Raw genomic sequence first — 23451 nt, forward strand, 5'->3', positions numbered from 1 at the left:
CTGTCGAAAATGTTTCCCCAGGGGAAAACCGGTCTTGCTAGCGATGAAACACACGTACTAGTTATATACACGGGCGGCACAATAGGCATGCTACTGGGAAACCGAGGCAGTTACGTTCCGGAGCCTTATTTCTTAACCGAGACACTCAAAAGGTGGGCGAAAGTGCTCTTCTGCAACGTTCTTAACGCTCTCTACTCAGCCAGACTCGTTTCCATGACCCGATGCAAGACTCTCTATTTTCCAACTCAAGCTCCGTCCAAGGCTTCAGACAGTTTTTGAGCGGGAGCGGACGATCAAGTCCATCTCAAAGTCCGACAACTTCGCAATTTCCACAACCCACACTCCTTGTGCGGTCTTCTCGGCCAATCGGTAGTTCTGCCACCCTTGACGTCAACAAGAACGACCGGCCTCCGCCTCCAACTTGTGTCCAAGTCGCCGAAAACGTCTACGAAGCTCATCTGCCGTCCTTAATCACGCCACGAACCTCGGTTTCGGGGAGCAGTGGCAGCAAATCTATTCGCTATGCAATCCTTGAAGTCAGCAGCACCTCACCAGGACTGAATACATTTTCATCGTCCTAGTGGAATCCGTTATTGGACAGTAGCAACATCGAGACCGAAGGTTGTCTATCGCCCTTTCCGTTTGTTTTTCACTCAGTTTTTTGCCTTAGTACAGACTGGATCCGACTCGCGTCTGAAATCGAGCAAGTTGTTTCGCTCTTTGTCATGTCTGCTTATGGCTCAATAGACTGAACTATTCATTCGATGCATTTGTCATTCTGCATGGCACTGATACAATGTCCTACACATCGAGCGCCTTGAGTTTCTTACTGGAAGATTTAGGAAAAACAGTGGTAGGTTTAATAAGTCTTGGAACCGTCGAGAAGTTACAACAGCCACAGATATTGACTGGTGCCCAAATTCCCTTGTCTCAACTCCGCAACGATGCAGTCGATAATCTCATGGGTGCTTTAACCATTGCAGGCAACTACATCATACCAGGTCATGATCATAACTGTACTCCCTTCGGACTAGGTACTGACAATCTACAGAGACAACTCTGTACTTCAATCATAGTAGGTCATTCTACCCCGTCTCCGAAACGAAATAACAGCCCACGCAGCGCTATTTCGTGGAAACAGGGTCTCCAAGATGTCATCCTATGATCTCTCTGCGTTTGACAGTCCCAATTTCGCCCCCTTGGTCAAAGTCGGCATCGATATCCATGTCAACTGGAGCGATGTTTTGCGACAGACAAGTTTACGTCGCTTTAGGGCCCATAAAGGTAATTCTAACCTGTAGTCAAACCCCGAATACTTAATCGTTGCCCCAGAAATGAGTCCTCATGTTGGTAGGTATATTTTTTGTGGGCCACTTTGGTTCGCTCAATATTTCAAGCTACTCTACGGCTATTTCCGGGTATAACAACAGCAACAGTTCGTGCATTCCTGTCGCCTCCCGTTCGAGGTGTTGTATTGGAAAGTTTTGGATCTGGCAATGCCCCACAGCGGGCTGACCTGCTCTTCGCATTCAAAGAAGCTTGTGATCGCGGTGTCATTGTTGTCGCGATCTCTCAGTGTATCAAGGGGTCGGTCTCTGATGCGTACGAAGCTGGGCGAGAATTGTCGGCAGCTGGGGTTATTGCTGGCAGCGATATGACGCCAGAGGTGATTTTTCCATGTGACCTGGCTCTTTTTCTTATCACCAGTTTCAGTGTGCATTGACGAAACTGAGTTATCTGTTGTCCAAACCAGAGTTCAGTGTCGAAGATGTTCGCAAGTTGATAGGCACACCACTGCGCGGCGAGCTGACGAGGGCATCTGCCGCGACTTTGGCTGAGGAAACACTGCAGCAAAACTCGGAGAATATTCAAGGGCTGTTATCAGAATTTGTCAGAATAACATCTCGGCCTTCATCAGCACCTACACCACAGATAACCATCTCGCTACCTGATGGAGCAACACAGGATGCTGCTGCTTCTTGGACTTCGACAGTCTCGGAAGCGGTATCTACAGAAGGAGCACTTCTGCCCTTCTTGATCCACGCGGCCGCAGCTAGGAACGACACAGAGGCTCTCAAGTTTTGCATCAAAGCTGAGCACGACAATGAAATGATCTCCACACCAGGGCCTTTACACGTAGCGAGTGGATTGGTCAACGCACTCGACCCTTCATGGGGTGGGTCTCCGTTGCACGCTGCCTCTGCAAACGGAGCCATCGAATCTGTGGACATCCTGCTACATTCGGGGGCCCTTGTCCATCTTCGAGATACCTTGGGTCATACTGCGCTCTATTATGTCTGGTTTTCTATTTCTCATCCGTCTCATCTCTTATTTTTGGTAGGCTGCAAGACAAGGACATGAAAACGTCGTCGATATGCTGATCCAAGCGGGTGCTCGGCTGAGTGGCTCGGACGGTACTTTTGCACAACTGGCGGTGAGGACCGCTACCGAGAATGGTGATGTGGTCTCTTCAAATATCTGGGCGAAGGCTGGTGTTCCTAGAGAATCAATCTCAATGTAAATCAAGTGCTATCAACCCCACAACGCGTCCGAGTCTTTCTTTCATTCTGTTTCCTGGTGGGTTCTGGGAGGTCGATTATGTGGACGCTGTCGGGATCAAGCGTGCACATCACTTCCAGAATGATCATGTCTTGACCCCTTGCACAGGACGCGCAAGAGCGTATCTCATGAGCTCCGTAAACTTGTCCCTGATGTTGATTGGAAATCGGTGTTTCCCTACATGAGACCTTTGAGTACGTTCCCTTATTCGTGCCCATTTTGATTTAGCTTTGAGCGGATAAAAGTTCCAGGACGCCCGGGCCAAGTTCGATACTACGTCAAAGCACACCAGCGGGAACTTTTGACTCAGCTCTCCGCCGCAGATGATGATACTGTCCGACGTGACATATTATTAAATATCGTCAAGCAGAAACCGTCCGTATCATGCAGGTTTGTCAAGGCACATTGCGTCGGGCCGTTACTAACTATGTGAATCAGCATGGCCAACTTTGTGTTGTCGGCAAGTAAACTACTGAGTGAGCAACTCGCTGAAGAAAGAAAAGCAAAGGAAAAGGCTGGAAACACGTAAGCCAGAAATTTTCAAAGAGGTTGATTCCAAGGCCACTGATCTAGAATGGCCACTTGGTCGTATGTTGGCGGACGGAAAAGGGCCAGGGGCCGGGTTTAAGGAAAATTGACTCAACATGGATACTTATGACGGAGTTTGGTGGCTCGGTCAAAGTGGGTAAATTGAAGATGAGAGAGTGTGTCTTTCGCGGCGCACCAAGCTTCACCTTGCTTTGCAAGGTCCCCCACCCTTGACTTGACGAGTTTGCAGCGCTGTGGCCACCTGGGGAGCAAGCAACTTGTTTCTCTGGAAGAATATCTCATCCACATTCGAGCAGCTGCAAATGCACGTGCCGCTCTAAGCTCGGACATTGTAATTATTGCTCGCTCGGATGCCGTTGCGCCTGCTGGACTTTCCGAGGCGATTCGCCGCTGTAAAGCAGCAATTTCCGTCGGGGCAGATGTTGCTTTCATCGAAGGATTCCGTTCTCAAGAAGAAGCCAAAGAAGCCGTTCGTACATTGGCTCCCCGTCCTACTCAATCTTGCGACCAATGGTGTGACTCCGAACTGGACTGTCAAGGAGGCGAAAGAGATGGGCTTCAAACTTGTTATATTTCCGTGTTCCGGGATGATTCCTGCTGCCCTGGCCATTCGGAAAGCATACCAGGAGATCAAGACACAAGGAAGTGATGTTGAAGGGTGCGGAGGCTTGGGACCAAAGGGTGTCTTTGAAATCGTTGGTTTGAATGAGATAATGGATGTCGATGCTGGCAGTTTTTCGCTCGAGAGTTGAAGCGCGTTTGATCGTGGTGTAAAAATAATATCACATGAAAGAGCGCACTGATAAACGCAAACAAGGCTACTTTGTTATCTGTGCCTCGTGGCCTTCACGTTTTGGACGTCTCCCTTCCTTTTCATGCGTCCAGCATTATACTCCCCCTCCACGTTCGACATTTAGACAACATTGAAGTCGAGGCAAGGGCAAGGGTATCGCGGGTGATGTATCTTTGCAGATGGGCTGTCGAGATCGCTTACCAAGTGTGTGAATCCCGCCCTTAGCGAGAACGGAACGGGTTATGACGGAGTTTGGTGGCTCGGTCAAAGCGGGTAAATTGAAGATGACAGAGAGTGTCTTTCGCGGCGCACCAAGCTTCAAATCAAATGAATATGAAAGCATTTCTCAGCAATCGATTCACTCATGAGATTTGGCGCGTTTCTTTGCTTCCGCGGACCATTGGCGGCTGATTCAGACGGTCGCAGGACTTTGCTTGGGCATGGCCGAGGATTCGAGAGAATTCGAGTCTCCCGTAGACACCGTGGCCAGCATCTCTAGTGGTTTTGGACGACCAGGGCTAGGGTTCAGACAATGCATCAACAACATCACGACATCAATCTCGACTTGATCGGGGAAATAGAAAAATTTCCGTGTCGGGGCGAAATCTGAGCAAAATTGCTCGTCGTTGAGGCCAGTGGCGGACTCGGAGCGGGCATAAGCGCAGTTGGTGACGCGTCACCAGTGCTCGGGGTGAGTAATCGACGATATCTGGCCAGAGAATGCCAAATCTGGACGGTCCTTTTTATAATCAGTCGGCTCGGCTATACTCCCCTTTACCCTGTGACGGTAACTCTTTCTAACTCTTCCTCGTACTGTTTTCTTCTGCGCAACTGCGCCGGACGGCCGTGATGCTCACCCTCACCCCTGGCTCGTCCTGCGATGTTTGCGCAGAAGAATACGGTCCCCATTGCCTTCCGAATTCAATCCCTTGCGGTCCGTTTTTTTTCTTCTATTTTCCTCGCTCTTTTTTTCGCCGATTCTTACTTTCTTCCTGCAGGACACGTTTTATGCGCTAGCTGTTGCACGACTATTGCAGAGAAGACTGCCCCCAAGCTGTCTCCTGCCTGTCCCTTTTGTCGAGAAAATTTTACTCCCGACTCTGTTCGTCTAATTCGACTCGATTTCAATACTAGCGGGTGGACCACGCCCCGGCGGCTTCCCAACATGGACACCAACCCTCCCGACTTTGCTAGCGATGCTTGGAACAAAAGACTTATGATGGCTGACGGCTGTTCTCGCACTCGTCTCGATGCTCGCCGTCTCGAAGCCAAAGTTGCCAAAGTCGCAGCAAAGAAGTGCTCAGTGGAGGAGGTGACGCATCTCCACAAGGAGCTCCAAGAGTGGCTCATGTCCGATCCCAAAGACGACGACGAGGTAGGTTTTCGGCTATCGTTTCCGCTCCAATTCGCTAACCCCCCATCGATCCACAGTCTCGTGCACAAATCTCGTCGTTGACTCTTAGCGCAGCCCTTTTACGCGCGATTCTTACGAATCATGTGGCTCATTCTGAGTCAAGCCGGTTGGCCAAGAATGTTGAAGCCAATCTCAAGACCAAGCTCGATGACCTAGACCTCATGAACAGTAAACTCGATTCGGAACTGAAACGGTGCGTCGACTTGTCTGTGTCTGCGATGACCTGAACTGACTGGGTTTTTTAGACAAGTGAGTCACGATTTTCCGGATTAGTCAGCAACTAACCAGTTTTAGCGAACCGCATATTCCCAAAAGGCACAGGAATGTCAAAGCCTGAGGCAGGAGATGAGTCGCATGAAAATTGTCCCCGCGACCCAACCTGCCCCGCCACCACCCACCTCGTCCATGGAGGCCCGTCATCTTTCGCCATCGCCTCCACCGATGCCCACAACATACACCTCATCGGCATCTTCCGCTGCTCGCTTCAATTCGACCCATACTCGTTCCTCATCGTTGTTTTCTCGACCAACAACACCTGCTCCCCATCTGGCACGCGCCCAAACACCTGGCCCAGTCTCCCCTCCTCGTCCTTACACTCCAGCCCCACCCAGATCCCAAACTCCCGGTCCAACACGTTCCAATAGCATTAGCTTCGCCAGCGCTAACGCGGCTGCCCGTCTCGAGAAATCACCCACTAGAGCTCAGACGCCAGTTCCGCCTTCCCGAGCCAACACAACGACCCCCACCCCAACGCGTCACGTGTCCATGACTGCCGCATCGACTCCTCTTCGCTCGCATACACCAGCTCCAGTCCAGACAACCGCACCTGCTCCCCGTGCCCGTCGTCTGTCACACCCATCGCCGCCACCACTTGCGGCTCGATCTCTTTCAGAAGAGAAATATGAAGCACAAGCACTGCACCAGCGCTGGCTTCCCAACACCTTCGACGACAAAGTCAAATATATGGTTCGTCCCCCCCTCTCGGTCGGCCTACACATTCCGTGGCTATCGAGTCTCGGTCGAGGAAGAAGACGATGATTAATGAAAAGGAAAAAAAGAAGAAAAAAAAACGCAACGACACGGCGCAATGAACTCACGGACTCACGGACCTTTACGACTCAACGACATCGTGGTTAATGCCACATTACATTAATGCCCAAACGCGTTCTCCCGACTTCCATATCGGGTACGACTCATCCCCCCCAAAAAAACACAAACCGGCGATCTCGTCGTATTTCCATTTTCGCTTTTGGCACACCGCATACTAGTCGGTCACTGCTTCTGCGCACTCTCCGATTCGCAGTACTGTACATATTCGAATATTCGTTTTCCCTTTCCGACAACTTTTTCCCCGACTCTTCGCTTCTGTTTTCGCTCTCCATCTTCCTCTCTCCCGCGTCCTTGGATATGCTCATCCTTGTAGCCCACACTTTGATACCACGCACGTACATACCAGCCTTTTACTCTTTTTTTATCGAGATTGGGTCTCGTTTGCTTCGTTTTCCCCAGCTTTCACGCTCCTGGACGCGGTCTTTCTGTAGCACCTCACGTACCTAGACACCATCTGCACGATTACTTAACTCTGCATATCTCATCCAGACGGACAATCTCCCTCCCACCTTCTTCGTATATAGCGAGAAGTGAAAGTACCATAGAACCGCGTGTAATGGAATGAATGATGATTCGGAGGAGAAATGAACTTTTTGGAGGGCAAGCCTCGCGGAGCACGCGAGGCGAAAGCATACTCACCAGGAGATCAAGACACAGGGAAGTGATGTTGAAGGGTGTGGAGGGGTGGGACCAAAGGGTTTCTGGTTTGAATGAGATAATGGATGTCGATGCTGCTGCAGGGGGCAGTTTTTCGCTCGAGAGTTGAAGCGCGTTTGATCGTGGTGTAAAAATAATATCACATGGAAGAGCGCACTGATAAACGCAAACAAGGCTACTTTGTTATCTGTGCCTCGTGGCCTTTATGTTTTGGACGTCTCCCTTCCTCTTCATGCGTCCAGCATTATACTCCCCCTCCACGTTCGACATTTAGACAACATTGAAGTCGAGGCAAGGGCAAGGGTATCGCGGGGCTTACCAAGTGTGTGAATCCCGCCCTTAGCGAGAACGGAACGGGTTACTTATGGATGCAAATGCCAAAGAGCAAGTCCTTAAACAATTTGCCTGTCATGAGTGATTCATCAATATGTGACGTCACGCGTTTACTTCAGTCTACTTCAGTCCTCTTCAGTCTCCCAAGTATTTCAAGCAAGGATGGTCCGCAAGAAGTCTAAGCTCTTCATTTCCAACGTAGACGGTTTCAATATGATTCCACTGGACATACTTTGCGAGGTAAATACTCCCTCTCATCTCCTCGTATACCATATACTTGACTTGTTGCCAGATTTGCAACTGTCTTTTCCCTGTGGATCTGCTTTCGTTGGCTCGTACCAACAAATCTATTCGAAATTTTATTCTAAACCGCTCCAATATTGCCATCTGGAGGGCAGCGTTTGCTAACAATGCTGACGCTGGTGGTCCCCCTGGCTGCCCGTCGTACCTGTCTGAACCGGCCTGGACGCGTGTGGCATTCGACAAATCATGCCAGGTAACTCTTTATTAGGGCTCACAATATATGTTGTTCATCATACCTTCCAGGTCTGCGAAGTTGCCCTACGTGACGACATTCGCCATGATTCTGTCTGGTGGGAGTTTGGTGGCCGATATTGCGAAGACTGTCTGAAGCAAGAGTATGCGCCGATTCTTCATTGAGGTTCGCGGTCTACTGACTCCTCGTCCTGACAGGACATGCAAGCGTATACCCAACGAGCTGCGACAACTCGTCTCTGGAGTTGCTTGGGATTCCGTGTTCCCCCGCATTCGCCAGGGTGCGTAATTTTTCTATGATGATTGAGGACTGGTACTGAGCCGATAAAAGGCGAAGAATACTATAGCAGTGGCTGGTACTATGTCAAAGCACACCAACAGGAGCTTCTAGCTCGGCTGTCTGCGACAGACGATGATGGTCTCCGGCGCAAAATCATCGCAAAGCGCCAAGCGGAAACTGCTCGCATTATGCAGGTTTGTTGCCGCATATCCTTTCGCACAAGATGCCATAACTAAGTTTTCGGTAGCATGGCAAACGTTGTCGAAGCTGGGCATTTAAACAAATCATGAATCGAGCTGACGAAGACGAGAAGAAAGCAGAGGCCAAAGCTGACAAGGCGGAGATGAGAAGAATGGAGAGAATACACGAGTATAATTGTGGGGAATGCTTGAAAACGACCCTAACTCATTTGCAGGATCGTGAAGCGGATGAATGATCGTGGATGGAACGACGAGGCATGGATGAAAGGGGGCAAGTTGCTCGATCAATTGAGCAGTTACCCAGATATTTTAGCTGCGAAGAGAATAGCCACTCGTGAAGTTTTTATCAGCATGATGCCAGCACCCTGCTAATATCCTCTTTACTCAGGCTCGCAGGAATCCGATGATGGACTTGTGGCACGACTGAGCCTAGACAAGCGGAAATTCACATTAACAAGCCGTCTTGGAATCTTTGAAAGACAACGCTCTGGGTTATCCACTATCAATACTGCTCAGCTCAAGATTGTCCCTCGCCCGATTGACGTCGCATTGATTCCACAAGTCCGCACTCTCCTCGAAGGTGATAGGGACTTGATTGAGTTGATGGAGGAATTACGACCTACGATGCCCCAACTTTTCAAACGATGGGAAATAGATGCGTTGGCGCAGGTTACGGAGCATGCTCGCAATTGTTTGGGCTTACCAAATGCGCCAAATCCGCTTGAACTCGCGATAGCCATTGTTCCATGCCCAGCTTCATGTCCTCAGAAGCACACCTACTTCGATAAACTACTGCAACACTACTGCCCGCGCCTTGGGTCCCAATGGTCAAACCCTGTCCCTCATGGTACCCCCACGGATACAGACTCTTACCAAGAGGTTGCAACATCCGTATATTCTCAAGGTCCATTTCATGCATCCGTCTTTCGATTCCAAAGCGGGCCGGTTGCCGAAGGCCTGAAGAATGTTGTGAAAGCCTATGGTCTAAGTCCGGAAAGCGCAACGTTTGACGATATGAAGTCCCAAGCCGCAGGTAGACTTCTTCGGTGCTTGTCGTGCGATGAGAGATTCCGCAGTGCACGCAGGTCGCGTCAGTCTGACATCAGCACGGCTCCCAAGACATGGCGAGACGCGGTGAGTGGCTAATTACCCTACCTGACGTTGTTTCATACGAGTAAAAAGGTGAAGCATTGCGCCCAGGTCCATTATGAGGATGATGAGGCGACGGAATGGGAGTTGTGCGATTGATAGTATTGTAGGTACCGTCATCCACTCAACCCATAACCTTTGGAAAGCTTTCAGACCCGCAATCACTAGAAGATCACGTTGTCACTATTTTCAACCAAGATGCATCCGAGCCATCAAACACGATGTGAGAGGCGAGTTCATGACGCGTGCCACGTCCCTTTGTTTTTTTGTCCCTTCCCTTTCTTCTCCATCTCTCTTTGTTCCTCTTACACGCGATAAGGATAAAATGTGAGGACTACATAACGGGCCTACTTTCTTTCATCCTTTCACCACGACAAGGATGGACAAGGAGTCCAAGCTCATTTCTGACCTACCACTTAGCTTTAGCACGCTTCCACTGGATGTAATCTACGAGGTACACAGTTTCCAGTCTCGCATCTACAAGTCAAGTACTCAACCTGCGCCAGATTTGTCGCTGCATGCTTCCCATGGACCTGCTGTCGCTGGCCCGCACGAACAAGTCGATGCGCAACTTTGTCTTGAAACGCTCGAACGCTTTCATCTGGAGGGCAGCGTTTGCCAATAATGCGGACGTTGGTGGTCCCCCGGGCTGCCCGTCGTATATGTCTGAGCCCGCCTGGACGCGTGTGGCATTCCAGAAATCGTGCCAGGTAACCCTCTCGTGCCGGGCATCTACTTTTGTTTTTCATGTTTTCGAGGTCTGCGAAATTGAACTCGAAGACCCTGAACTCGACGATCCGGTCTGGTGGGAGTTTGGTGGCCGATACTGTCGACCCTGTCTAAAGAAAAAGTGCACCTAGCTCATCCATCACGATTGGCATCGACTGTCTACTGGCATAGGACGCGCAAGAGTGTATCTGATAAGCTACGAAAACTTCTTTCTGCTAGTGGTGTTGCCTGGGAATCAGTGTTTCCCCGCATTCAACCAATCTGGGGCACGTATATTCTTGAAATCACAGTTCGAAGCTGACAGACAAGCTCCAGAACACCCAGACCACGGTTGGTACTATGTCAAAGCTCACCAACAGGAACTTTTGGCTCGCCTCTCCGCCACAGAAAACGACGACGTCCGACGCGAAATCATCGAGTCTCGTCGAGCAGAAACACGCTCCATTATCCAGGTTTGTCGCTGCATATCCCATCGGACGAGTTTATTGAGTGTGGGTCCAGCATGGCAAACTCTGTCGTAACTGGGCATGGAAGCAAATAGCGTTGCGAGAATTTTTGAAGTTGAGAGAGGAAAGCATGGGTGAGACTCGGTTGGCTGAGAAGACAAGAATGTTGAGCTTGGGGGTGGATGTAGATATATTTCAATCTTGGAGAAATTGACGTTGCACAACAGAACTTGGGTTAAGGATCAAAGAAAAATGGCTTTGTCGAGAGCGTAAACAAGCGCGTGGAGGGGTCCAAATAAGGAATGATCCACGCATGCTTCTGTAGGTTGGCACCAGGCCCCATGAAAACAAGCTCCTGGTAGTGCTGCTCCGACTGGACATCGCCGGGGCTATAATCGATGACATTTGGGTTGATACTGCAGCGGCGCGAATCGGAGAGCTGATGACTTGTTGTTGGATTCCTCCATGTAAGGAGCTAACGGTAGGGGTATAGGTTGTGGCAAGAAAGTCATACGACCACAGACGACAAAGACGAGGACAATCAGTTGGGAGATCGGTTGCTGACGGTGAGGATCGACTGGTTACAGCGGGTGAGGACGGCTCGCAGCGTCGCGAGTAGTGGTCAAATATGGCTGTGGCCGGTGGAGACGGCTCGCGGCGTGGTACGATTGGTCATAAATTTTTCAAAATCTTCTCGGAGATCCGGTTCGTCTTTGAACAAGCGAGCGATCTTGCGGGAGACCTCGGTCTGTGTTGCACTGGGTCAGCAAGAAGATAGAGTCGGTCGGAATCACAAAAGCAAAACGCACCTCATCGGTCGGCTCTCGAGAATGATAAAAGCTGGAAAGAATGTCTAGAAACTGTTCGTATGTCTCTGGGTCGCAACGTTGCTTGACTTTCTGGACATATTGGATGGCGGGATCGAACGATCTGTTTTCTCGGGTTTCTTCGACAGGAGTAGGTGGAGTTGGCCCGGGGGGAGGCACGATGGGGCCTTGTTGCATTGGCCATTCGATACCAAGGAGTCCGTTCTTGGCGGTTGTAGTGCCCGTCGGAGTTGTAACAGTGAAATATGTCCCGTCCTGACTGTCCTTGCCACATTCTATGCGGTAGCCAGAAGGTAGGAACGTGTTAAAGCCTTGAATGAGGATGGGGTGTTCGTTGAATAGAGCCAAGACTCGTTTAATCACGCCAGGGGTGTCGATGGCCTGACTCTTGAAGCTTTTCATGATATCTGCGCCGAAGTCCATGAGCTGCAGCACTAGCTACTTAACCCATATACCTAGAAACTGGTTGTATGTGTCGGGCTATTCTTCCTTGGTGAGCCTAAGTCGCGAGGAATGCAAGCTCTGACCTGTTCATGAAATTGGGTCTTGATCTCATCCAGGTAGCTCAAGACATCGCTGACTCGGACAAAGTCAAGGGCAGGTTTCTGTGAGGACTCAGAGGCGACTGCGGTCCGGATTGTTGGTGGTGACGAGCCATTTCCCTCAACAGACAATATTGCTGCTATGTCCGCTGGGTGGTCGAGCATGAGTACTTGAGTGTGAATGAAAGAGGAGTGATTCAGGGCAAGATTCACGGTGTCACAAGCCCCTCGCATATTCGTGTCGCGCACCAGCCCCGCCAAAGTGCATATCGGGCTTCGCGAGTTCCAACACCTCAAACAGCCATTCTTCTAGGACAGCTAGATCAGGTGTCAGTTTGTTTATGTGGGAGTGGGTGAATAGACCTCCTTTACCTAAGTACCTTCGCTTTGTACATTATCAGCCATGTACAAGATGTCGGAAATAATTAGATGTAGCATGTGGCAACACAAAACAGGGAGCGTCACACAGCAGAAAACAGAACTGAGAAAAGGAAACTTGATATCGATTGCTTGTGTGGTCCTACGTGACAACGAAGTCTACGTCTGGGTGAACAGGTAGGTAGGGAGGTATGGTATGATATGACTGGCATTGGCATAGACGAAAATGGGGTGGTTGATGAGAGTGGGGGGAGATCATATGGGCTTGGGGGGGTGGAAGGAATGGCGGCAGAGACGCCGACGACTACAACAGCAGCGATTACAGGAGAGGTTGGTGGCCCACATAAATAGGAAGCCAAAGCGGTCTTAGTTCAAAGCGATCTAGTGGTGGACGGAAAAGAGGTGGACTCGTGCCATGCTCTAGTTGATGTGGCTGTATGATATACGAGCACGCAAATCCGCCGGGACAGGAAAGGAAGGGGGTAGAACGTTGCAGAAGAAAGATGGTAGTGTATGGGGGTGGTCATTGATGAACTTGATGATGTACATAGCCCTGGGTTAGTGGTGGGTTAGGGAAAGGGAGAAAAAGGAAATATTCGGCGATCGTAGGAGGAAAGCGCTAACGCGCACATCTCCTCTCGCAGAAAATTAATTCGGCCCATGAGTTCACAGGTCTTGTCTTGAGTCTAGTGGACATGAATTGTCCAGTCTAGGTTGGCGGCTGTTGGAAGCGACGCCTGGATTGGAACTGTGTGTCGTGTGCGGGTTGGGCCGGGCTGGTCACGTGGTTAGGAAATTGAAAGGCGGTGTGATCGAGACTGACCAGCGAATCGTGTTATGCCTTGGTGGTTTTCCGCGCTAGTCTGGGGCCGAGTTTGCCCTTGACGGTGGGCGCGGCGCTTGGAATACGTTTGGCGGCGGACCGAGTTCGACCCAGAGAAAAGAATTTTGCACCCCAGATGAACCTGAGGTGCCAAATGATTGCGCACGAATGCGCGGCGAGGGAGTTGGCGGAGTGCCTGGTCGGGCTCTGGTATTCCGCTTATGAATCCCTCCTTCCTCCTCAGAGGAAGTAGACCGTGGCCTGGGACGCTTGGCGTTGGTCGGGGTGGTGCCTGCCTCTGACATTGGTGACAACGTCGTCGACGATGATGATGACATCGAGACCGTGGGAACGTCGAGTGGCTGGGCCTGAGCAACGGCACCAGGCTGATACCGATACTCGTCCACTTGGAGGCGCCATGCGTGAATGGCAGTCGTGGAGTTGTAATGAGGCAACGCCGCCAGGGTAGGAGCACTGATGGGGTATATTGGGTCTCCAAACTCATTCACATCGGCAGCAGGAAGGGATGCAAAGCTCCCTTCCTTGCTTCCCTCAGTGAACGAATCATAGTCCTTCATGAGAGGCGCCCCAGGGACAACGATGGCAGCGTCGCCGTTGTCGATGAAATAAGCGACTGGGCGACTGTAGTACATGGTGGTAAGAGACAAGAGGCATAATGAGCACGGGGTCGACTTACTCGGGAGGATTCTGCATTGTCGAATCGTGAGGTAGAGTGACCGGCTGGCACTCTGGAGTTGGGAGAGACATAGTAGCTGAGGTCGGTGTTCCTGCCCTAGTAACGGTCAGGTACCTCCACGAAGAAGTAAAAGACTTACATTGGGGGAAAATCCTTAAGCGATATCTCGTCAAGTGGATCGAGCATGGTTGGCGCTGTTGTCGCTGGAGGGGGTGCCTCTGGTAGACGTCCTGGGGTACTATGCATCACAGCCAAGGACGACGTTGGCTGGAGCAGGTTCTTGGTGGGCTAAGAGTCGAAAGCTGGCGGGGAAGTGGGGTAAAACTCGCCGGCCAGCGAACGGGGGCATGCAAGTGGAAGAGCAAATGAACGAGCGCAATCAGTGACTCTTTGACTTTACATACTGCGCGGTGACCATGTCCCCGAGTTTGATACCATCACTTGATCACAGCCAAAATAGAGATCCAAGTCGCGGTTGAACGCGATCTATTGTGTGCTGCATTACAGGAAATTATTTAGTTTTTATGTGGCCCTCGAGTCTCTATACCCTCAAGCATTTTATACTTTAATCTACCGTGTCGTCGTCGTCATCGTGCAAAAAGAGGGAAGGTGGGAAGGATGAACTTCCCATGGGCTACAATTCGTCACTTTACAGCTTGAGAGCCTTGGGCTTCTCCCAGGTGTAGTCGGGGTTGCCTAGAGGAAAGAGCTGTCAACAAAGCAACTCCCGCAGCTGTAACAAATTGCCTACCAAAGTGTCCGTAAGACGCAGTCTTGAGGTATTGGGGTTTGGTGAGGTCGAGTTGCTGGACTGCGGGGACAGTTCAGCTAAAATATCGCAGGCGCAAAGACGAGTCATATTCACCGATGACACCGGGCCGCAGATCCCAGTTCTTGCGGATGATGGCAACAAGTTCCTCGTCGGTCTTCTTTCCAGTGCCGTAGGTATCGACGTAGATAGACAGCGGCTCAGCAACACCGATAGCATACGACAGTTGAACAAGAGCACGGCGAGCAAGGCCAGCCGCAACCAGAGATTTGGCTGGGTACAATCAGTTGAGTTGACGTTATCGCAAGGAGAAACTACGGACCAATCCATCGGCCAGTGTAAGCAGCAGAACGGTCGACTTTGGAAAAATCTTTGCCCGAGAAAGCACCTCCACCGTGAGCACCCCATCCTCCGTATGTGTCGACGATGATTTTGCGGCCCGTCAATCCGGCGTCACCCTGCGGTCCACCAATCACGAAACGACCAGAAGGTTGCATCTGGGGGGAAACGGGTTAGATGTGGACTTGATTGACGAAAATGGAAATGTTGGCAAAACATACGTGGTAGATGGTGTGCTCGTCGAGGAGGTTGGCAGGGATGACCTTCTTGACAACTTTCTCCAGCAGCTCCTTGCGAAGATCCTCAGTTGAAATCTCCTCAGCGTGTTGTGTCGAAATGACCACAGTGTCAACGCGAAGAGGAATCATTGCGCCGCCGTCCTTCTTGTACTCGACAGTGACTTGGGTTTTGGAGTCTGGGCGTAGCCATGGGAGAGCACCCGTGCGACGAGCAACGGCCATGGCAGCGTTGAGTTTATGGGCCAGCATAATCGTCAGAGGCATAAACTCCTCGGTCTCGTCGGTCGCGTAGCCAAACATAATTCCCTGGTCACCCGCACCGTGGTCTTCCAGCGAGCCGTGGTCGAGGCCCTGAGCGATATCAGGCGACTGTTGCTCGATGGCAACGAGAATGTTGCAGGTTTTGTAGTCGAAGCCCTTGCTCGAGTCGTCGTAGCCAATCTGCTTAATCGTGTTGCGGATGACCTTCTGGAAGTCGACCTGTGCCTTGGTCGTAATTTCGCCGAAAACCATGATCATGCCCGTCTTGGACGCCGTCTCACAGGCAACCTTCGACGATGGGTCCTCTGCCAAGCAGGCATCGAGCTATCCAAAAGCATGAACACAAGAACAGATACGACCGTGTTCTGGACTTACAATGGCGTCGGAGACCTGGTCGCAAATCTTGTCTGAAAAACACGAGGATGAGCAACGTTTGCTGGCTGGGAAAGCGAAAACAACAAACCAGGATGGCCTTCACCGACAGACTCGGAAGTGAAGAGGAAGTGGCCAGCAGGAAGTGCGGGGCGAGTAGAACCGTTGGCAGGCATGGCGAGAATGAAAGAGGAAGATGGAGGGAAGGTGCAAGAGCAAGATCAGGTTGACAACTGCAAATTTTTCCTCTGATCACGCCATACTCAAGCACGCCCAGTCGGCCGATACGCCAAAGAATACAGTTCGTCTAAGTAGTTACATTACTTCCACGTTGACTATACGCTACGAGAACCCTACGCCAAGTGGATCGATGTTTGCACTCGACTGTACTGGTTGGGGCGGTTTTGGCGGATCAACTTTACGAGTTGTTGTGGTAACACTCTCCAAAATCATCCCACCCAAACCAGTTTCCACTGCTGGCGAGTCAACTCGACTCGTTTTCGCTGTGTTGCTGCTTCCCCAAGGATTGCTGTCCGAGCGAGACGAGGAGGCTTCACTGTTGCTTCCCGGTTTTAGCGGATCAACATTATTATTGTCGCGTCGAGTTGTTGGAGCGGCAACACTCTCCAAAGTCATCCCACCAAGGCCAGTTTCTACCACAGTGATTGGTGCTGGCGGGTCGACTGCAGTCGGCGTATTCATTTCTGAACTGCTGCTTCCCCAGGGATTATTGTCCCAAATACTTGACCGGGATGTCGACGCGCTCAAAAGAGAGGCTTCACTGTTGCTTCCCCATGGATTGTGACTGGAAGAAAAGGCTGACGACGACATGGGATCTTCTTCTTCCCCCCACGCCTTCAGTGTTTCTCGACTACTCAGCTCCGCAGTTTTCGACGTCTCGTTTTTCGATTCCCAAGATGTATTCAAATCCTTCGACGCGTTCACATACGCATCTTGAACCGCGGAAAATGCAGCTGACGCGTTGGACGACAGTCTCCCCCACACTGACTTGCCCGTGTTTGCAAAAAAGTTGGGCTGCAAACCACCGCCACCACTTCCACTCTTGGGGGTTGAGTGCGAGCTAGACATGGCAGGTAACGATGCAATTGGATTGGGCACATTGAAACCTTGAAGAGAGAATGCCGATACGGAAGATATCGGTCTAAAGCTGTCTGGTCGGGAAGGACTTGGTCGTGTGGGGGTAACTGGTCGGGAAGTTGCTTGCGAACTCAGTGGAGCAGGCGACATCGACGGCGAGGGCGGGAGTGGTATACGAGCTCCTTGAATTGGGGTTTCGTCATCAGGAGAAGTAACGGTTTCGGGCTCTAAAATCTGGGGTTGTACCCGTCCGTTCATTTCCTCGTCGCTGCGTCCATACAGCTCATTCCAAAATCTGACATCTTTAGCATTGGGTATCAGGACCCCCATATCAGCTTTTGGAAGGCGGCTCGCAGGATCGTCAAGTGTCGGGTTGTATGTCGGGTTGGTATTGAGTTCTTTCTCTGCCGGCGAGTTCAAAAAATCCCAGACACTCTTTGTCCGTTCGGAAGGAGGTAGTCCATCCTCGCCTACTCGACGCTCTCGTTCGCAGTTGTAAAGGAAAGTACCAAATTGGCAAGAGTAGAGATGATAATATAGTTGCTGCAAGAAGCGCTCGTTGAACTCGAAACGCTCGGGGAACTGGCGCTGAATTTGTCGAACAGTTTCGAGGAACTGGTGGAACGTGGGACTGGTTTCCTTCAAATGGCTATTGGAAGTGAATCGGTTCTGCATTGAAGCCAAGAACGCTTGCGCAGCCTCCGCGCCAGTATTCGCGCCGCCCAGCTCCGCAGGAGAGACGAAAAATTTGTCTGAAGACAAATGACCGCAGCGGTCCATAAATTTGTGGCCAAACGAGACCCAGTCCTTGTCGATGAGAATCTCGAAACCTCGTATTGTTCGATAAAACGGGTCCAGACACATCTGAGCGAGAGCAGATAGTTGTGAGGTGCGGTCCCAACCATCCGAGCAATGGATAAGGACATGGGAAGAGTTGATATGGATGTTACGGGTTATGAGCACGGTCCCTTCCAAAATTAATTGAATATGACGAAGCCAACCAGACCGGCGTAGCGCTTGTCTGTCAAGAACAGAGATTCCAGTGACTTGGTCGGGAAGATCGTTGTTGATGCTCGCAAGCAACACATCCGCTTCACGAAGAGCCTCGACAACTTTAGCCAGCGACTCACGCATGACGTGGATGCTGTCAATCCCGAGGTAGACCTTTTTGCTGTCCTTATAATGGTCCATGTTTTCGGTTCCAGCGCCTTTGGCTGTGTTGCCGACCGCGTTAATGGTTGGTCTCGCGTCGATGATGAGATTCGTAGTGGTTGCTCCGTAAACGGGCCCAGCGGAAGCACGAGACTCGGGAGAGTGATGTGTTTGGAACACTGACTCGATTAGTTTCTCGTCTTGGATGGACCTGTTCTGGGTGATTCCGACCATAGGCTGGCTGGAACGTGTAATCGATCCCTGTGAAAAGTTAGAGTACACGTAGAGCAACGAAAATGACCATACATAGTTAGCCCAGTGCAGGTATGTCAACGCGGGTACCCGGGCCTTGCTGCGGTATTTGGATGCGTACTGGAGGGTAGTGTCGCTTATCCGAGTTGGAACAACCAGCTTCGCAGGGTATGTGGGACTGAACTAGAGGTACTAAGGGTCATCGATAGGCGGACGGACAGATGAGCGCCTGGCCACGCACGGAATAGTCTTTATTGATGTCAGTGAACCGCCAGGCCTTGGTGCGGGTTCCAACACCCATTCGACCAAACTCGTCTCGGGGTGAATATAATCCCCAACCCTCTTCGGCAGGTAGAGGAGGGTTTGGAGAGTAAGAAAAGGCGTACAAAGCCTCAACAGACGCTGTGTGCGATTAAAGTGGGAGTCCTGTTCGAGAACGAGCACATACTGGCGACTGTTAACTCTTTGACATTGTCAAAGACAGCGACGGCATCGGCCTCCTTACTGAATCCAAAGGAGAAAGTCTCGAATGTGCGGGTATGGAAGCTGAGCGGGGTCTGCCCTTGGTGTGTTTGAGGAAGTCGAGTTACAAGCGAGATGAGGGGGGTAAGGGACCTGCAAGACGTTATCAAAGCAGGCCAGATCAACCAGCACACGAAACTTGCCCACAACTCTTTCTCCTTGTCTTCATCGTAGTTAAAGATGAGGTGGTGGCGGGTGAGATGGATGGTGCCGACGAGAGTTGAGCCATTCCTTGTGCAGAGCACTTGGCTGACCTGCAAAGGCTGGGACATCAGAGAAAAGGACAAATGGCTAGGAGATTTGCGCACCCGCGGTATCCGAATTTCGTCCATAGAGGGGTCGTCAGCGATTGCTTTTTGGCGCTTGCAATGAGTTGACTTCGAATTGACCACTTGCCGAGTAACGGCCTGCGTCACGCACACCTTTTTGTTTTTCTCTCTCTCGTCGACCAAGGATCCAACGTCGTGTGAGGTCAACAGATTCTTATGGATGAACAACGCTCAAAAGCATGGCCGCTCGCTGAAGCCGAGCTCACTAACTCTGTACGCCGGACATCTCACTCAAGTTTTTAATTGTTTGTTCAACTTTCATAGATTCTGGAGTTGGTCCAACAAGCCTCTCAGTACAAGCAGCTCAAAAAGGGTGCTAACGAGGGTAAACTACTCGACATATAATCCCAGAATCACGTTGACTCTAATCCAGCAACAAAAACGCTCAATCGCGGTATCGCAGAGTTCATTGTGCTAACTGCCGATACTGAACCTCTCGAAATTTTGCTGCATCTTCCCTTGTTGTGTGAGGAGAAGGTGTGTGTCTATGTTCCCCTTCATCTCTTAGCCTCACGTATCATTCAAGAACGTCCCATACGTCTTTGTCCCCTCAAAGGCCGCCCTGGGCCGCGCGTGTGGGGTTACGCGACCTGTCATTTCGGCCAGCGTGACGACAAGCGAGTCGAAGGAGCTCTCCAGCCAGATAATCACGATAAAAAACGCTATTGAGAAACTGCTGGTTTAGTCGTTGACGCCCACAATACGATCAGTTGCTTTCGTAACCTCATCAGTATAATGCTTCATCTGTGTGGTAGGTAAGTAGGAGAACACAGATTTGGGGGGATTACTATTTTTCTTTGACCCATAACCCAAGTTATGTTGTGCAACGTTGATTTTTGGAAGGCTGAAATATATCTACACCCGGCCAAGCTCAACATTCTTGTCTTCTCAGCCAACCGACATGCCTTCCTCTCTCAACTCCAAACATTCTGCCCAGTGACGACAGTGTTGGCTATGCTGGACACTCAACAAACTCGTTCGATGGATAGTATGCGAGGGGCTTGTCACACACTGAATCACTCCTCTTCCTACCACTACTTGAAAGACTGCGAGTCGTCTCCACCGGCTGCAGCCATTTTTGACAGCTACTCGCCACGCTGCGAGCCGTCCTCACGAGCTGTAACCACTCGATCCTCACCGTCAGCAACCGATCTTCCAACTAAGTGATGACCTTGTCTTCGGCTTCGTCGTCTGTGGTCAGACGGACGAAGGATATGACTTTCTTGCCACAACCTCTACCTCTGCCGTCGAGACGCCAAAAAACGTCCAGCACGACAACTAAGGCGTCAAGGAGTGCCAGCAAGCTCAAGAGGTCTGTGAAGTTGTTCTTGTCTGTTCAAGCGTTAACCTTGCTTAAGGAGCACAACGAACAGTGCAGCAAAGAGTGCAACGGAAAAGAAAGCGCACCATCACAGGTATGGGAATTTCCTACGACTGCTGAAGCGTTGACCTTCTTTAAGCAGTGCAATGGGGAGTGTCAGTGCCAAAGAGGCTTCACAGACTGGACCAGCGCTGCGCCATGACAAGTATGGGGAACTTGCTTGCGAGTGTCCAAGTGTTCACCTTTTTCTAGAAGTATAACGGCCTCAACGAGTAAGCAAAGCGGGAAGAGGGATCGCTCGAACAGCACCGACTCCATGCCACCTTCCGCGGTTTCCGCAAGCAACAGAGCTACAACGCAACCTTTCAAGACGGTCAGCGGTAGGTGTGTTAGTTTGCTCCTGCTTATGCAGCCATTGACTTGATTCATAAGTACAACTGGGAGTAGCGCAGCAATCCACCCCGATAGTCCTTTTGACCCTACGAACACTGCTCTTTCCACTCTGGAATCTCGTCCAAACAAACGTCAAAAATTGACCCAAGAATCTGTTCCGGGCCGCACATCGCCGGATGCATCGCAAGTCACTGCGGAGCTACAAGCGGGAGATTCCATCTCGCAAATTGCCGGGAAATTCGACGCGACATCCGCTCCGACAGAAACAGAATCACCATTCGATGACAAGACATCTCAAAATGGAGGAGATGCCGATTCGTTGGCTGAATCCGATGGAGAAGTCCCGGGGGCGTTGACCTTCCAAAATCTGGACGCATGTCGCAAAATACTTGCGAAGCCAGGGCTCTGCAATCTTTGCATGTTCGATGCTCATCATCAAGATGCCCATCCAGCTGGGAAAATGGCTCATTGTGTTCCTGCTGCTGGGTTGACGGCCAAGAACATAAGAGAGAGCGCTGTGGATGAACGGCTGATCGGTTGTGAGGCTGACCTAGAGATTCAAAATGCTTCCACAAATTGCGTCTGGGGTACGTTTTAGTCAGTACCAATCCACCGTTGCTCAACTTGGACAGTCTGTGAAACCTGTGTTGGCATCCTCAACCACGCCGATATAACGGTGATTCCCGCGGAGCCCGTTCTTTTTGCCTTGGAGAGGGAGTGGGACCCTGCGAAAGAGACAGCGAAGGTCTTTTTGGAGAATTTTTTCGTCCGAAATTCAGGCCTCGTACACTGTTTTCAACTCATTCATACTGGCAAGAGACCCGTCGCCCTTACTGCTCGCTACGGAGCGCTTATGGAGGTGATCTACACGGTTGATTCTTTCCCCAGACGTCAATGGAGCGTGCACTGTCCTTACATGGAGGAATTCAAAGACAAGTCGTCAGCTTTCCGATTCGTGCAGCCACAATATCGACCCAAACAGGCTGCCACCATCATGGAGGCCAACGAGACAATGGTCATCGATTATAACCCCAGCGATGTCCAGTCGGAACAGCACTATCAGGAGCTCGTTTTCATGGGGCCCGGTGCCAACCTACAGAAGCATGCCTGGATCATTCCTTATTTGGACCCCCTCCACGCGCTTGTTTACGCTCTCGATAAGACTAAGTTCAACCGCAGGATTGGCGATTTCTCATATGAGATGCTGTACTTGCTCCAGTCCATCCGCGAGAAGATAGCTTACGCAACGGGGTTTGGAAAGGCAAAGGTTTACTTTCAGAGTCAGCATGTCTCCAGGATGGCTGCCGAACCCCATGTGAAGCATCTTGATACGATGGATGACCCAGAAGAGCCTGAGACCGTTGCACCATCTGGTTAGTGTGCCTCTCTGCTTGTCCATGTACTTTTACTCATTATCCAGACGATTCGTCGTCTATGCAGTCCGAACGTCAGCAAAGGATTGAACTGTGGCGGTCAAAGCTAGTCTCATTATGAATGACCGTGATGGGTGGGCCGTTTTTGGGACATTTTGGAACTCCTTTCATCGGCGCTCTCGATATTGTCCGCCTCGAGCCAGCCGCGCTCGTACTCCACTCGTTGTCGTCGTCGTGTATGATGCTCAAGACTGGTCACTTCTTTTAGAAGGTATATGTTTCCGTCCACCATTAGATCGCTTTGAACTATGACCGCTTTGGCTTCCTATTCATGTGGGCCACCACCCTCTCCTGTAATCGCTACTGTTGTACTCTTCGGCGTCTTCGCCGCCATTTCACCCACACCCAAGCCCATATGATCTCCCCCCAATCCCATCAACCACCCCCCGTTTTATCTCTGCTAGCTGGCAGACCTCTCTACCTACCTGTTCGTCCACACGTAGACTTTGTTGTCATGTAGAACCACACAAGCAATCCGATTTCCTTTCTGTCACTTGTGTCATACCATCACGTGTATGTGACGCTCCCTGTTCTGTGCTTCCACATGCTGAAGGGTATGAACGGTACATCCAACTATTTCCGACATTTTATGCGTGGCTGATAATTGTGCGCAGCGGAGGAGAGAGAGCGGGCGATAGGTACGTTCGCCCTCTCCCACATAAACAAACTGACGCGTTTATCTAGCTGCCTTTTGGGAGAGGGAGGAGCAACGGCAGCAGCGGCTGTTTGACGCGTTGGAACTCGCGAAACCCGAAATGAACCTCACGGACGAGGTTTTGGCGGGGCTGGTGCGCGACACGAAAATGTGCGGTATCTTTGGGGGGTGCTTTGTGGTATTACTGACCGCGCGGCAGGGGGACCGACTGGATCAGAAATTGGTGGTCGTCTCACCAGAGAGCAGTGAAGCGTCGGGAACAACGACGACGGGAGGAAGACGACGGGGTTACGACGAGAGCAAAGAGCAAGGCGAAGAAGCGGGCGAAGGCTGAT

The 23451-nt window shown here is 50.9% G+C and overlaps 10 protein-coding genes across 10 annotated transcripts; 6 read left to right on the forward strand and 4 right to left on the reverse strand.

Moving 5' to 3' along the window:
* Nucleotides 1–9: 9 nt before the first annotated feature.
* MIND_01076300 (L-asparaginase) lies at nucleotides 10–2521 on the forward strand (the record flags this gene model as incomplete). Its single annotated transcript, XM_037367337.1, has 12 exons — nucleotides 10–152; nucleotides 200–536; nucleotides 582–621; nucleotides 676–703; nucleotides 748–853; nucleotides 902–1001; nucleotides 1052–1075; nucleotides 1123–1284; nucleotides 1333–1350; nucleotides 1398–1666; nucleotides 1714–2295; nucleotides 2342–2521. The coding sequence occupies 12 exons, from the start codon at nucleotides 10–12 to the stop codon at nucleotides 2519–2521; spliced, it is 1989 nt and encodes a 662-aa protein (XP_037216731.1).
* A 937-nt stretch (nucleotides 2522–3458) lies between these two features.
* On the forward strand, nucleotides 3459–3860 carry MIND_01076400 (RING-type domain-containing protein; the record flags this gene model as incomplete). The annotated part of the gene is made up of 1 exon (XM_037367338.1): nucleotides 3459–3860. The coding sequence occupies one exon, from the start codon at nucleotides 3459–3461 to the stop codon at nucleotides 3858–3860; it is 402 nt and encodes a 133-aa protein (XP_037216732.1).
* An 890-nt stretch (nucleotides 3861–4750) lies between these two features.
* MIND_01076500 (RING-type domain-containing protein) lies at nucleotides 4751–6353 on the forward strand (the record flags this gene model as incomplete). The annotated part of the gene is made up of 4 exons (XM_037367339.1): nucleotides 4751–4835; nucleotides 4900–5276; nucleotides 5333–5524; nucleotides 5610–6353. 4 exons carry the CDS (start codon nucleotides 4751–4753, stop codon nucleotides 6351–6353), a joined length of 1398 nt encoding a protein of 465 aa, XP_037216733.1.
* A 1167-nt stretch (nucleotides 6354–7520) lies between these two features.
* Nucleotides 7521–9638, forward strand: MIND_01076600 (F-box domain-containing protein; the record flags this gene model as incomplete). The annotated part of the gene is made up of 9 exons (XM_037367340.1): nucleotides 7521–7655; nucleotides 7708–7911; nucleotides 7962–8053; nucleotides 8109–8191; nucleotides 8242–8384; nucleotides 8438–8559; nucleotides 8606–8724; nucleotides 8779–9524; nucleotides 9573–9638. The coding sequence occupies exons 1-9, from the start codon at nucleotides 7578–7580 to the stop codon at nucleotides 9636–9638; spliced, it is 1653 nt and encodes a 550-aa protein (XP_037216734.1). The 5' UTR covers nucleotides 7521–7577.
* A 1698-nt stretch (nucleotides 9639–11336) lies between these two features.
* On the reverse strand, nucleotides 11337–12248 carry MIND_01076700 (putative histone deacetylase complex, SIN3 component; the record flags this gene model as incomplete). The annotated part of the gene is made up of 4 exons (XM_037367341.1): nucleotides 11337–11462; nucleotides 11524–11948; nucleotides 11997–12021; nucleotides 12069–12248. The coding sequence occupies 4 exons, from the start codon at nucleotides 12246–12248 to the stop codon at nucleotides 11337–11339; spliced, it is 756 nt and encodes a 251-aa protein (XP_037216735.1).
* Nucleotides 12249–13319: 1071 nt separating this feature from the next.
* On the reverse strand, nucleotides 13320–14227 carry MIND_01076800 (uncharacterized protein; the record flags this gene model as incomplete). The annotated part of the gene is made up of 3 exons (XM_037367342.1): nucleotides 13320–13926; nucleotides 13982–14077; nucleotides 14121–14227. 3 exons carry the CDS (start codon nucleotides 14225–14227, stop codon nucleotides 13320–13322), a joined length of 810 nt encoding a protein of 269 aa, XP_037216736.1.
* A 403-nt stretch (nucleotides 14228–14630) lies between these two features.
* MIND_01076900 (S-adenosylmethionine synthase) lies at nucleotides 14631–16137 on the reverse strand (the record flags this gene model as incomplete). Its single annotated transcript, XM_037367343.1, has 7 exons — nucleotides 14631–14677; nucleotides 14733–14792; nucleotides 14847–15023; nucleotides 15073–15247; nucleotides 15311–15913; nucleotides 15965–15996; nucleotides 16053–16137. 7 exons carry the CDS (start codon nucleotides 16135–16137, stop codon nucleotides 14631–14633), a joined length of 1179 nt encoding a protein of 392 aa, XP_037216737.1.
* A 166-nt stretch (nucleotides 16138–16303) lies between these two features.
* Nucleotides 16304–19317, reverse strand: MIND_01077000 (Phosphatases II; the record flags this gene model as incomplete). Its single annotated transcript, XM_037367344.1, has 4 exons — nucleotides 16304–18472; nucleotides 18518–18646; nucleotides 18705–18865; nucleotides 18912–19317. 4 exons carry the CDS (start codon nucleotides 19315–19317, stop codon nucleotides 16304–16306), a joined length of 2865 nt encoding a protein of 954 aa, XP_037216738.1.
* A 153-nt stretch (nucleotides 19318–19470) lies between these two features.
* Nucleotides 19471–19999, forward strand: MIND_01077100 (Ribonucloprotein; the record flags this gene model as incomplete). Its single annotated transcript, XM_037367345.1, has 4 exons — nucleotides 19471–19527; nucleotides 19579–19639; nucleotides 19688–19791; nucleotides 19841–19999. 4 exons carry the CDS (start codon nucleotides 19471–19473, stop codon nucleotides 19997–19999), a joined length of 381 nt encoding a protein of 126 aa, XP_037216739.1.
* A 481-nt stretch (nucleotides 20000–20480) lies between these two features.
* MIND_01077200 (uncharacterized protein) lies at nucleotides 20481–22406 on the forward strand (the record flags this gene model as incomplete). Its single annotated transcript, XM_037367346.1, has 6 exons — nucleotides 20481–20626; nucleotides 20673–20729; nucleotides 20775–20840; nucleotides 20888–21019; nucleotides 21068–21346; nucleotides 21917–22406. 6 exons carry the CDS (start codon nucleotides 20481–20483, stop codon nucleotides 22404–22406), a joined length of 1170 nt encoding a protein of 389 aa, XP_037216740.1.
* Nucleotides 22407–23451: the final 1045 nt, after the last annotated feature.

The sequence above is a fragment of the Mycena indigotica genome, assembly GCF_014461135.1.
Source record: "Mycena indigotica strain 171206Taipei chromosome Unknown Mind.scaff0009, whole genome shotgun sequence".
In the NCBI taxonomy this organism is placed as follows: Eukaryota; Fungi; Basidiomycota; class Agaricomycetes; order Agaricales; family Mycenaceae; genus Mycena; species Mycena indigotica.